Consider the following 13056-nt stretch of genomic DNA (forward strand, 5'->3'; position numbering starts at 1 on the left):
AAGAGCTTTCTCTATTATAAGCTCAGGCCAAGACTATCACGAGTTTTTAGAGGCTGCCGGCATTCCACCGATCATGGCTTATATGGAAGACATTTGCCGCAATCTCTTTAGCAACATTATCGGAAAAGATAATCACGGGCTTCGTGAATTGTTGCCTTGTGCCAACCATCCAAAGCACAATTTAAGACGTAACAGGCGTTTCGAAATCCCCCGGTGGAGGACAAACCGTTTTAAAAACACCTTCATGATGGCCTCCACCATTAAATATAACAACAACAGTTAATTTAACGACCGTTTCCTAGAAACCTATGTAGAAATGTAAATATAGCTTTTAAATATAGATAGGTTTTAGCTCATAGATTTTTTAATTGTTATAATTTTGAATATTCTTGTATACGTTATATAATATATTTATTTAATTACATTATTGTAATATACGTAATTCAGCCGCAAGGCTGCTAGGTATATTTGAATAAACTATCTATCTATCTATCTATCTATCTATCTATCTATCTATCTATCTGACTTCACCTAACACCAACTCCTTTCTCTCCCCTCAACTACGTTCTTGGCCCCTGTTAAATTTCTACAGCAAATCGTTGATCTCTTTTAAGATCGTGTAGGTTTGCAAGGGCCGGTGACTGATGTTTCGATAATCTGTGCGAAAGTCGCTGTCAAAGCCAGATAAGGTAATCAAATTCTATCAGAAAATCAAATGGACGTGTCAGTTCAATTTAACCTCGTCAAACTCAAGCAGGGATGAAAGCTCGATAATTAAGCCTTGCATGTAAAACTGAAATTAAATGATATCAGAGCCACCTGTCATATATCGAGTCAGCATTTAGCAGACGCGCGGGGCCTCGGCCGGGAAGAATCGCGTGAGTCATCGCGCGTGCGTGGCCACTCTTGGAAGTGTGTTGGTCTGAATCATTCGCGTCCAACTGAATTAAGCGCCCGTTTTCGATGAAATACTGTAAGGATTTGTGCGAGGCTTCTGTTAATGGATTACCAGGCGTAGCAAGCACATATCTGACACTGTGCATGACCCTCTTTCGACTAACCATCTTACTCTAGAAATTGAATTTCAGGTGTCTCATTATTTCTGTCATTGTAGTTGTTTATGGAAGTTCAGTTTTAGGACTTGGAAACTTTTGAACGTTCGTTTTCGGGTGTCCCGGCCTTTCCACTTCAAGTGCTCTCCACCTCCTTATATTCCTTACTTGTTTTTATTAATAGCGCTAGAGCAACGAAGGGATAAAAGTACTAATTATGTGGTAACAAAGCGAAGCTTGACCAAACAAGAGCAAAAAGCTTTAGCGAGAGCGGAAAACTAAAGAGCGCTCTGGGATTAGCTGTAAGCCATAAAATAACACATGTGATCATCATGAGTGTATTTTAATACTTAGCAACGTTGTTAAGTGCCAAAATAAATAAGAGAAATGTAATCACGAAATAATTGTACATATTTATTTCAGACATTAATGTAGAAGTGTCAAGCTTTGATAAATCCACGTTTGTTCCAATAAAAGGCTCTCTTTGTGTCAGTTTGGAGTGAAATCACGGCTCGTTTTCGATTTTTAAAGGCACTACAAGGTTGTCATGTAAATCCGTGAATTTTTAATGAATTCCTTAATCTCCAATACGCAGTGATTAGCGATTGATACCATCAGGTCTTGGCACCCCTTCTCTGTGTCTTTCGAAAATTACTTCTTGTCTTATCACTTCTCCACTCCTGATCCCACACTAATCGTATCTCAACACCTCCGTAAAACCCTTCCGGGAAATACGAGTGCGTATCTACTTGTCAGGTGACCTCTTCGGTAAAGGTCTGTCAAGAAATGATCTTCCATCGCTATAATTCCATTGCTGACGCTTGACAAACGCTAGCGTTTGCGGAGGAACATCGGGGCAAAGTCTGTCATTGGCTGAGTTCATCGGAATGGGTTTGACGGCCCATTTAGGGCGAGGAGTTGTGCTGTTGGCCGCCTTTCTTCCGCGACCCAAGGACATGTTTGAATGCTCGCGAAGATCCCTGTTGTAAGACGCAGTTTTTGCGCGGATTTGAACTGTCTTCAACTTCTCCTGATTCAAGTTAAACGGTCGCACTCGGTGTATGTAGCCCATACGAGTGTGATTCTTTCTTAAATCAGGCAAAAACGCCTCGATCAACCTCTCCCTGTTGTTTTCGTTCATCACTGTCATGTCAAGCTCTGAGCGACATGATTTAGTCCTCCGTGAATCGTGCGATGAGTCCAGCATTGATTGAGTATCATGAATTCTTAAAGGCTCCGAGTTTGCTCGAGAACTGTTCTTTCTTCTCACCGGCGACGAAGAAATTGCGGAGCCTTCTAAGTCTAAATTCATCTTGGTCCCTCCAGTATCAGTGTGTGTTGTGACAGAACTAATTTTGTTTCCACGGTATTTACCACTGCTGAGTGTTTGCCTCTGTTGATATAAACTTTGACAATTAATGCTATACCATACCTAAGCATTCAACGGTAAACAAAGTCAGACCTCAAAGAAATCGAATGCAACTTGAAAACGCGTTATCACTTTGCTCTGTGTAGAAACCTACTCGAAAGTAACCCGTCGAATTGTTCTCTAAACGCGTTGAAAGCTTCGAGGATTCTACAGACAAAGAAGCTTTATGCTTGAATGAATTATTAACTACTATTTGGGAGTGAGGTTTTATTGTTTACCGCCGAGCAACTGATCTGTTTATAATAAATTCACGTGCGGTTAGTCTGGGTTAATTAATGGTATTCTTGGGATATGTTGCTAGGCAACTGAAAACCCTCAAAAGAGGTGGACTGGGTACAAGCTGACAAGGACCGATGAGGAAGAATTTGAGTGGCAAAGGCGAGGCTAATTTTTTTGTCGATCGTTGTAAAAAGAAAGACAAAATAAATAGAATTTAAAGAGAAAGAATTAACTGCAAATGGTACAATAATGAATTGTTAAATTAAAGAATCGACCTTTCTGTACTTGTGAGTTATACAGAGAGACTGTGTTCCGATTCTGTTCAGATCCACACGAGTCTCGAATACCTATCTACGGTATCGGCCTGCTTTTCCGAAATAAATTTTCTCGTAAGCCAAAAGGAGCTTGCCAAATACCAATGGCTATTCGTGCACGAGAATAGGAAAGTCGTTCTTTTTCGCGCCCTTTTCTCGCGCGTGATTCCCCTTTCGCGTTCGCCGCACGCCTGTCTCCACACGTCCAAAAAATGCTCGCTTCCTGCCTTCCATTCCTGCGCAATTCAATTGCTTTTCTAGCTCAATAGCGCCTCTACTGGCTATATCAGGTTTTTTTCAAGGACCAGAAATTAAAGGAGGCTATTGTTAATTTAGCGCATCCGCACGATCGTTCCTTCGCCTGCAGAAAGGTATGACGCCTTCTGAGACGCAAGCCAGCGAAAGGTCTGGCAAGCGCAAGGGCTCTAGCACTGACTGAGAAGTATAAGGCCCAAGGTCCGCGGTAAATCATCCGGATGGGCGGAGAAACATGCGTCGGGCAGCGCTGATAGAAAGGGTCTGGAGTCGTTGTTGATGACTGCCCAGTGCTGAGTCCGTCTTATTGTCGATGGAGAAATCGATGAACAATTTTAAATGGGAGTGGTATTCCTGCTGCCTTTTCCTGATTGGAAATTTCAAGTCAGCGGCTGGGGTGCACCACCTAACATCTAAAGAAACCAGCCCAAAATGCGACACCGTCGGAAAAATTTTAAACCTTATACCACCGTGCTAAAAGCGAAAAGCTATTTGATCAGATACTCCGTAGCGAAAGTATAGAGGGCTGAGAGTCTGCATGGAATTAAGAGATATTTTTTGTGCTGGCTTGTTCCGTACATCGTTCTGTACAGCGGCTTCTTGTTTCAGGTTGACCCGCACTGATTTGTGCTCGATCAGTAGAAAATCTGCGAAGCCCTTCATAATTTTGTCAAACTCTCCCCAGACCCATCTTTCGCGCGCAGATTTGGTTTTTATTTTATTCACGGTCACTTCCGGTGGAAGCTTTGCACTGTTAGACTTCCTTCGATTCAAAAGCGAGGCTCTTGCATTCGGTGTTTTCGCTGTATGGCTTCGCGCTGACGTGAATGCTAAGTTTAGTTCCGATCCTGATTTTGACCCAGGTGGATTCTCCTTTTCCGATTCTTCCTCTTTCTCAGATTCAGCCTTGTTTGGCGGATTATTGATTTGGTCTGTGTTCGTCTCCTCAATGCTGCTTCCATGATTCAAACTATCTTTTTCATACTCGGCGCTCATCGCAGATCTTTCTTCAAGACTGTCCTTTGTTGCTTTAGTTTGCTCAATCGTTTCTCTCAAATCGCGTTTTCCTGCTACACTTGACGCGCGTGACGCACTGTGACTCGTTATCTTCGGTCTAAAACCTTGACTGCTTTGGCTGTGATTTACAAGACCCTCAGCTTCATCCTCTTTATCAAGTTTATCCATACTTGCATGTTTTTCAATCGTAGCAGAGGCTCTCTTTGAACTGTTACCGCTTAGTTTTCGTGGGCCTGTGTTTCTCCTTCTCTCTGCTTGCTTCACAAAAACTGCTCGCTCTCTCTCCATCTCGGTACACCTCAATTGCCTCTCTTGCTCAATTCGGTCATTCGTCCGCTCCAAGTCACACTTCAGAAAAGAGTTTCTGTACCTAGCAAAATGTGCCTCACGGCGGGTTCTTTTAAATTTGCTGAGATGAAGCTGTCTCGCCTCTCGACGAAGACGATCAGTGATGAAGTCTTCTCCGATCAGAAAATTGTTGTCCTCCGAATAGACATCTCGAAATGTCCTCAAAGCCATGTTATCTCCTTTCAGATCAAGTCTGTATAACGATTTTCTGCTTTGTTTATGTATTCATAAAAAATGGGAACTCCCAAACGACCTCGTTGCGTAAAGGTATTATCTGGATGTTTGGTGCAACTGGCGACTATGTCTATTCTTTCAGTAAGAGTCTCTTAGCGAAGTCATTCATTCGCTATTTCTCAGTACTATAGCAACCTATTTTCTTGTGGTTTCTACAATATTAATAAAACATCAGTTATGATTACTGCGCACGTGAAATGATGGTTGTTCGGAAAGAGGGAAGCTTGAATGCAAAATTAAATTATCACCCTGAATGTGACAACATTTTTGAAAGCACTGATATATTCTATAACGGCACGAGATGCTGTGAATATTATGGGAAATGAAGAAAGATTAACCGTCCAATTTGTTGGTTTCCATCAACTGATCTTTCTTGATCGTTGTAATTAATTATTTATTTTATTTTCTAATTGGGTCGGTGATAAGATTCCTTCCTCACATGCAGGCTCACCTGACAATTTTTCTTTCAACAGTTTTGTTTTTAGAACTATACGATACTGTGATAGACAATCGATGAATGACATTTACAAAAACAGCCTGTTTTGTTGCACAGGTAAGACAGTTATGGTTACTGCGCATAACAGTCCCATAACAGTATGTTTGGGACCAAAAGTGTTGTTCACCAAGATAACGATTACAATAGGATTGACGATTAGTTTTTCAGTGATGGAGAAAGTTCAATAATTGAACTGATCATCCTTAAAAACCACTGCTCAGGGACTCAAGCCATATGAACGGATAGATGCAGTTCTATCTATGGTCTTGATTACGAGAATTCCTTCTTTTTCGGCGAGGTCCGTCGCGCGAGTTAAAAAAACTCATTGGAAACAAACTCTGCGGGGTGCAAAGTGAGGCGTATGCTCACGCGAGACTCGCGCGACAGACTTCGAAGAGGGGGCATGTTATTCATGTAAAGATAGATCGCATTCAAGGCCTTGATTGATGAATGTTAGGAAAGAGTAGAAACGGGAGTTTATAATTCTCTCACATGCGTAGGGTTTTTTTTTCCTTTCTTTCCTTTCCTTTCTTTCCTAAGTAAAATCTGATTGGTTCAGCCATAATCGAAACAATCCCAAAATGTATCGTATATAAGAGGGTGGTCTGGGGCGAGTAACAGAGGCGATGGGCGCATGAGATCACCCAGCCTTTTCTTCGTCAAAAACTCTCGCCCTGATTCAATTTTTTTCCACGACCCGTAGACGATTATATTCAGCACGAACCTAACAGCAGTCTGGCTAGCCCAGGTTGTGGAGCGTTGGACTGCTATGCGGGATGCCGTGGACCAGCAAGTCTAAAGAGAAGAGAATGCGCTGCCCTTGCTATGACATCTGTAAATGGTTAGACATTCTAGTCTTCTCGTATGAGAACGATAATCCGTAGGTTGCGTCTCTTGCATCTTCTCTCTTCTGCCCGGGGAAGCGAAGAGTAGAGAACGTAGTTTACGGTGTGATGGCCATCTGGTGTTGTTTTCAAAAGTCCTAAATTGGGGATACAGCACCTTCAAAATTTTCTCTAAATAGTGTTAACTGATCGATACAGTCCCCTGCAAACTGTTGCAAAGCGTATTAGACCCCATTGAAATGGAGAATGCGCTACATAATTGCATTATATATGTTTAAAAAAATCAGCAAGCCGGAATTCCAGCGGTTCTGTAAACGTAAACCGAGTTATTTTTGAAGCAAGAGCTATGAATAACGTCAAGATCGTGACCAAGATGAACATCACAAGCTGTGGAACTCACGGGTGGCACAGCTCAATGTCACGAACATGAGCGCAGCCAATCAGTGCCGGGTGTTTCATAATTTCTATGTTCACTAAAATGGCTTTCCCTTTTGATGTAGTCAGGGATCTATATTTACGCGCAAAGATCAAAAGACAACTCAGGGGGGTGGGGGAAGAGAGTGGGTGAGCTAAAAGACAAAACCGCCCACTAATTGATTGAAAACTAGAGTTTCGACTTAATAGAAAATTACCTTGGGAAGTGCTTATAAATAAGATACCTTGTAACTATCCTTAGCTCTGTAGTTCAAGTCCTGAAATGATTAGCAATTGGCTACTGAACTTTCTTCATTTTACCGACAAATAACCCGTCAATTTGTTGTTTTATCAGTTGAAGACAACAAACTTTACCCGACTAGCATGCGGTCTTAAGTCAGATCGTGTTTGCCGGCTGTTGCGAGAAGTTTCATTTACCTAGAAAGCCACACCGCGCTTTCCACTCCCCCCCCCCCCCGCTGGGAAAAACATTTCGTCCACTTTGAGTTGTTTCACATGATTGGATCATATGATAAAACGCTTTTACCACCAGAATACTTTTTAAGGTAAACCTAAACTCGAGCTTATCAGCGCTGGCTGTTTTGATTAAGAAAGGCGGACCGCGTCAGTTTGTTTAGTTCATTTGTTTTCTGTCGGTAAATTTAAGGCGGAAAGAGGTGTTTGCTTACGCGATTAATCAAAGAGAGTTCCTTTTGTCCTCAAAAATTATTTGCATGAAACACCGGAAACGAAACGAGGTAAACAGTGCTTGAAACTTTGGACTCGTGAGAAAATTTGGCCATGCATGTACGCGGTCATTCCTTTCAACTTTAAGCTTCTCAAAAAGAGAAAAACTTACCTTAAATTTAAAAGGAAATGAACAATCCTAAGGTTCTTCAACTTGGTTTCAGAAAATAACTCAAAGAGTCGGTTTACCGGCTAAAAATCAGCATAGTTGCAGGAAAACAAATGCCAGTTTTTAATTCCTAGCGAAGCTGTAGCTCTTAAGATTGCCACAAAATGATATGGTAGCAGCGGGTAGAGTTGAGTATTTTACGAAGGGAAGGAAATTCCCTCCATAATCTTGATTGAATAACAAAATTTTACTCTGATCAAAGTGTCCTTGTGCTAATTAGTTTTAAAAATGAGGGCCTTTACGCGAAAAAAAAAGAAAAAGAAAAATAGAAATCAAACCACAAGTGTGGAGCGGATCCAGATCGACTAACAGTTTTAGTTGTGGCTAGGTAGCCAAAACAGTAGAGTACCGTAATACACAACAAAATTAATTATTCATCGATGAGAAATGCAAAATCTTGATTACCACATTTATACATCTATTTTTTCGACAGAAACATGTCGAAACACCATTGATTCTAAAATAAAAATACAACTTGAAACTAGAGTAGAATTTAAGTCATTTAAGTGAAGTTAAAAGTCATGTTTAACACCGAGAGAATGTACAACAAAATACGAATGAGAAATACTAGATAAATTTCATAAATAGCCCAAAAATGGGGAAGAGAAAAAACAATCTAAAGAACTAAAAGTCGATTATAAACCAACGCTAAATCCATGGGAATTATTAAATAAAATTGCAGCTGGATACATAATGTTTACATCACTCACATAAATAGATACGTATCATCGAGTATTAAAAATTCCAAACTACGAAATTTAAAATATCAAAATCCAATGATAAGAGTTATGATCACGTTGGAAAATGTAACAATATATATGGTTATTTTCTCAGATTATCGTACAATATACCATATATCTTCGCGATAAACTTTCTACAAGGTTTTTTTTTCCTTTGGAAAAAAAAAATTTCTCGAGCAAAATATCATGGTTAAAACACGAGGACACTTCCTTCATAATTTATGCACTTAGAACAACACTATTAGACAGCTAATGAACGTATTTTTCTAAGAAGTTAGGTAGAATGTGCTTTTTGAATTTCCCTTCTTTGCGAGGACTTTCAGTCTTGTCCTCGGATAAATGTTTTTCCATGTCGTTAATCGCCCTGCCTTCTCGATACGTCGAGCGAGTATTGAAAGCTCTCGTATCAGTGGTTGTGGCGTGTCGCCAAGATTCGGGTATGGGTTGTCGATGGATACTAGACATCGGCGGCCGTGTGAGAGAACAACTTTTCAGATGTCGTTGTTCTTCACGAGGGGCGATGGTGTACGATTCATTTTCGCCAAAAGTAACCGTTTTTCGCCTAGTCGGGTCTTTGTGAAGTTTCTGTTGCCTTCGATACTGCGCCGGGGATTCATCGCCTCTAAACCCCATCCTTTGTTTCCCTTCCGTTCTTTTCGCGTTACCTGGTTTCACAACATACTCGTGTCGGCCGCCGTTAAATGAGTGACTTTTTGTCAGCATAGCGTGATTAGCGGGTTCCTCGATTCGCCGCGCGTAAATCAACTCTTCCTTATCAAATCTCTGGTCACGGTAATAACGCGGTGAACATTCGTTAGCGGCGTAATGATCAGTTTGTTCGGTAGTACTACAATTGTAATTACAGCTTACAGCGGGGTAATGTCTACCCGAGTATCTGGAATCGTAACCACTATCGTGGCTGTAACCAGAATCCTCGGACACTCCTGAGTCTGTAGACGTGCTCGAGATAGAATACCTCCAACCTGGTACATTTTTAAAGTTGAAACCCGCGCCTTCGTCTAGGCCATACGTGACTGAACATTTCTGCTTGAAACTTTCGGAGAGTATTGCTTGCGAAAGTAGGGCACGCACTTGATCGTTTTTCGCGACATCGACCGCTTTTTGCCCGTTCGCATTTCTTGCATTCACATCAGCACAAGCTGAATTCACCAACAAGCTAACAATATCCAAATGACCTCGTTCAGAGGCGAGATGGAGAGCCGTGCGACCCTCTGAATCCACAAAACTCAAATCTGCTCCTCGCTCCAGTAGAAAGTTTGCCAGAGCTAAATTACCATCCTTACAAGCTTGTTGCAGTGCGGTTATTCCATATTTATTTGGTTGATTCACCCGTATTCCTTGCCCATATTTCAATATAAACTTTACTTTGGTCGTGTCACCTTCGAGCACCGCTTGATGAAACACTGCACTCATAATAAGGACCTTGAAAGTTTATAGGAGTCTTGAACCATTCATTCAAGCAGCGATTCTGTAGAGAGAGGGCGAGAGCGTTTATCGATTAGGAAATAGTTAATCTCACTTTTCTAAACTCGAATTATCGCATAATATGCCTCAGTTAGCTTTCCTTTCAGAGCAAAACAAAGGCGTATTAAAATCCTTAGAAAAAAAATCAGTTAACGGCGCGGTCTCAATTCTCGAGACAAAATGGTTTTCGATGGTGCAATAAAACGACATTTGTAGTACTAAACATTACAGGCTTACCTGTCGTCAACAATTGTAGACTGAAAATTCGCTAAGTTGCCGCAGATTATCCTACGAGTTTCGAGAGAAGCGTATTATATGTTGATGTACTCAAAGAACAAAGCCTTTTTCCGCAAGAATAACTGAAGCAGATCGACGTAAACCGCAGAAGTGATTTAAATTTACATGTGTTAACCGAGTGCTATCGAACGCTCGCGCGATGTTCCTTAGAGTCCACGTAACTCGTTTTGTTATTGGTGGAAATTTACCCTCCGGCCGTGTTGGACCGCTTTTGTTTAGGTAATGTGTGTTGTTGACAGTATTTAAAAACCGGCGGGTGGCGAATTTTGATCAACACTTCGCCTCCTTAAAAGAATAATTTGAACTTTTGATACTGATCTTGGGAATCGTGGTAAAAATTTTGAATGAAACGGTTTCGGGAGAAATAAAAACATCCAATTCTCGGTCAAAACACATCTCGACCGATCTTAGGTCTTATTTTGAAACCCTTGCGTCAGTGGCGATATGATATCGTGTTGCATTTCTAATTTAATTGGTATTGTTCTAAGTTTGTTTTCATTTTGGATAAAGAAAGAAAAGAGCATTATTGAAAAATAAAAAAATTAGTTTCGTGCCCAATCTCAGTTACAGTAGGTCCGATTCAATTTATAAAATGAATAAGGTTCGAGTCGGCGTAAGTTTTGAATTTACGGTGTAAAATTTCCGACGTCTTCAAAAAGGAAAGGTGTTTCAGCCCACAGAAAACGGACCTTGTATAGGCTTCATTTGTTAATCAACAGAATTTTCAGTCAATCTCGATTCGAAAGTTTCCATGCATGAAAATGGCCAAAAACTAATTGCCTTGATTTTAGCAAATTGGCGTCGCTAAATGGACTGAACGTTTGTACAAATATTGTCTCACCTTTTTCCACTCGCCGCAAGAAACAATATAAATATTGCTGCTGACTGCAATCAGCTCCCACTACGAACTGTTCAAATATGTTTGAAGAACACAGTTGCCATTAACTTAATTTGCCAACATGCCCTTTGTACAAATTCGTGCTCAGCAAGGTGCACACGACACGAACTGTCGCGATTGCGGAACGCCGCATGCAGGTTTCAACAAGCAGAAGGTACCGATGACATCTTAAATACTTCCTTTCAGGAAACCCGAAAGGAAATATTGTATGTTCCTTTTTGGGTTTTCCGCTCTTCCAAGTCAAATCAAACGAAATCCTATACTTTAAACACGATTTTGATTGGTAACTAATGGACACTCCGAAGGGTGCTACCAGCTTCTCGACACCTAGAAGAAACTGAAACCCATTTTCGTCTCGATTCATTGCGTGCAGACTTTCGAGATTATTTTTTTTCCTTCTGTGACCTCAGACTCTACAGAGATCAGAAGGGGGGCCCTGTCTGAGCAAGTTTTCCTGACAAAAAACAAACTATAACATAACCAGTTGTTCTCCATTAAGTGGCGATGCCCAGCGCTCAATAACTCAAGGTCATAATCTGCGATTGAAATAATTTCAAATGTCACAATCATGTAGAGAATTCTTTAGCTTGCCACTTCTTATAGTGTTAGACCACCAAAATCACCATACCTTTAATTGCGCTTCGGAAAAGGGTTTTCATTAAATATTCAAAACACAGAGCAAATTACTTCGACTGCTTCCCGATGTGATTTCTTGGTAGTTTTTTTCTCTCTCTAATAAAGCTGGAGTAACAATCTTTCTTTCACGCGTTGGCAGGTTTCTCTTGAAACAAAGTCTGGAACCGAGACAGGTATTGGTAGAGAACAAATACCCAGTATAACAAGCCTCGTGTAGTATTGTACTAGCGCCGAACAACTGCCAAAAGAGTGCGTATGAAACGCCCTGCAAATAAGCGATTGTTTTAGAAGAAAAAAGAAATCGTATATTCATACACGAACACGTGTCCAGGTGAAATGAACAATTTCTTTCTTAAGCACGTGCCTGAATTAAACAGAAAGAATCTGTTCTGTAGGAAATTGAACATAGAGGTTAACTTGTGCCAGACGTGAAAAGGCAAAGAAAAAGTACAACCGAAATAACTTTTCTTCGTTTATCAGGAGTGTTCTTCTTTCACTTCGCGTGACTTTTGCATTTCGCTTATGTATTACTTCATATCCCGAAGGCAAAATTTTAAGAGGGCGTTCGAATTAACAGTATGTTTTGGTCGCTTTGGCAGTCTCTAGAAAAAAAGATTTAGGTGGGGAACTCTACTATCAGCGCGTACCAAACGAGACAAACAAAATCATTGACGTAGACGAAAAAAAAATATTGATGGAGACCTACAGCATGGGTGAATTTCAGTTTTCGTTCTAAGTCACTAATGATCTGCAAAACTGATTAAAACTCTGATAAGAGAAAGTGAAATGAAATGTTTTCTGCGATAAAATCACCGTCGGGCATTTAAAAGAGCTCCTGTGTATATTATCGTGGAAATAGCGGCGTACATTAGCGTTTTTTTGGCAGAACTTAGCGATCGAAGTGCAGTTTATATTCTTTGCAAAATTGGTTTCATTAACTGAGATGACAAAAGGGTTGACGAACGAAGGGCTAACGTTCGAAACATCAATTCTAAAAAACTCTTTACGGTGGTCAATTTGCATTGTCATCTCGGTTGATAAAACCAAATTATTCTGTGATACCCCACCGACGCAGCATCACAGTTTTTTTTTTTCAGAAACTCACCCTTTCAAGTCCTCGTGTGTTTCTGCAGGTTCGCCGTGTTTTATGGCGTTTTTTTTTTCTGTCTGGCTCTAGAACATGTCATGCCCCCACTCCCGCATTCTTCGCTGAAAAACATACGAAGAAATGAGTTGCTTGCGGGCACATATTGCGTGCTGCCAGTTCAATATCAGTATCAACACACTCGTTGTGAATTGATAAAAATGATTGATTACCACGAGCAGAGCGAAACATATCAGAGGGTTTTATTAATACTGCAATATAAATGGCACGCGAGACACATTATCACTTTTGTTGACTTAAATGCAACAATATTACCATTTAAACGATAAAAAAAAAAAAAAAAAAAAAAAAAAACG

At 40.6% G+C, this 13056-nt stretch overlaps 3 protein-coding genes and 1 long non-coding RNA gene across 8 annotated transcripts; 1 reads left to right on the forward strand and 3 right to left on the reverse strand.

The window, feature by feature from the left end:
- Positions 1 to 1379: 1379 nt before the first annotated feature.
- LOC111343344 (uncharacterized) lies at positions 1380 to 2918 on the reverse strand. Of its 2 annotated transcripts, none has more exons than XM_022950507.2 (2): positions 2576 to 2918; positions 1380 to 2445 (listed from the first exon to the last, which is right to left on the reverse strand). In XM_022950507.2, the coding sequence occupies exon 2, from the start codon at positions 2362 to 2364 to the stop codon at positions 1798 to 1800; it is 567 nt and encodes a 188-aa protein (XP_022806242.2). In that variant the 5' UTR covers positions 2365 to 2445; positions 2576 to 2918; the 3' UTR covers positions 1380 to 1797. The 2 variants fall into 2 exon arrangements, with proteins under 2 accessions (XP_022806242.2, XP_088586321.1); XM_088730195.1 differs by having other exon boundaries at positions 2515 to 2918.
- Positions 2919 to 2977: 59 nt separating this feature from the next.
- On the reverse strand, positions 2978 to 6142 carry LOC148724662 (uncharacterized). Its single transcript, XM_088730193.1, has one exon. It carries the CDS (start codon positions 4803 to 4805, stop codon positions 3744 to 3746), a length of 1062 nt encoding a protein of 353 aa, XP_088586319.1. The 5' UTR covers positions 4806 to 6142; the 3' UTR covers positions 2978 to 3743.
- Positions 5352 to 7805, forward strand: LOC148724663 (uncharacterized). The gene is made up of 2 exons (XR_015990600.1): positions 5352 to 5421; positions 6068 to 7805. It is a non-coding gene; the product is annotated as an uncharacterized LOC148724663 (long non-coding RNA).
- A 131-nt stretch (positions 7806 to 7936) lies between these two features.
- On the reverse strand, positions 7937 to 12851 carry LOC111343343 (uncharacterized). Of its 4 annotated transcripts, none has more exons than XM_022950505.2 (2): positions 12701 to 12851; positions 7937 to 9768 (listed from the first exon to the last, which is right to left on the reverse strand). In XM_022950505.2, the coding sequence occupies exon 2, from the start codon at positions 9711 to 9713 to the stop codon at positions 8529 to 8531; it is 1185 nt and encodes a 394-aa protein (XP_022806240.2). In that variant the 5' UTR covers positions 9714 to 9768; positions 12701 to 12851; the 3' UTR covers positions 7937 to 8528. The 4 variants fall into 4 exon arrangements, with proteins under 4 accessions (XP_022806240.2, XP_022806241.2, XP_022806239.2 ...); XM_022950506.2 differs by lacking the exon at positions 12701 to 12851 and adding an exon at positions 11588 to 11879; XM_022950504.2 differs by lacking the exon at positions 12701 to 12851 and adding an exon at positions 10903 to 11542.
- Positions 12852 to 13056: the final 205 nt, after the last annotated feature.

This window comes from Stylophora pistillata, chromosome 8 (genome assembly GCF_964205215.1).
Source record: "Stylophora pistillata chromosome 8, jaStyPist1.2, whole genome shotgun sequence".
Taxonomy (NCBI): domain Eukaryota; kingdom Metazoa; phylum Cnidaria; class Anthozoa; order Scleractinia; family Pocilloporidae; genus Stylophora; species Stylophora pistillata.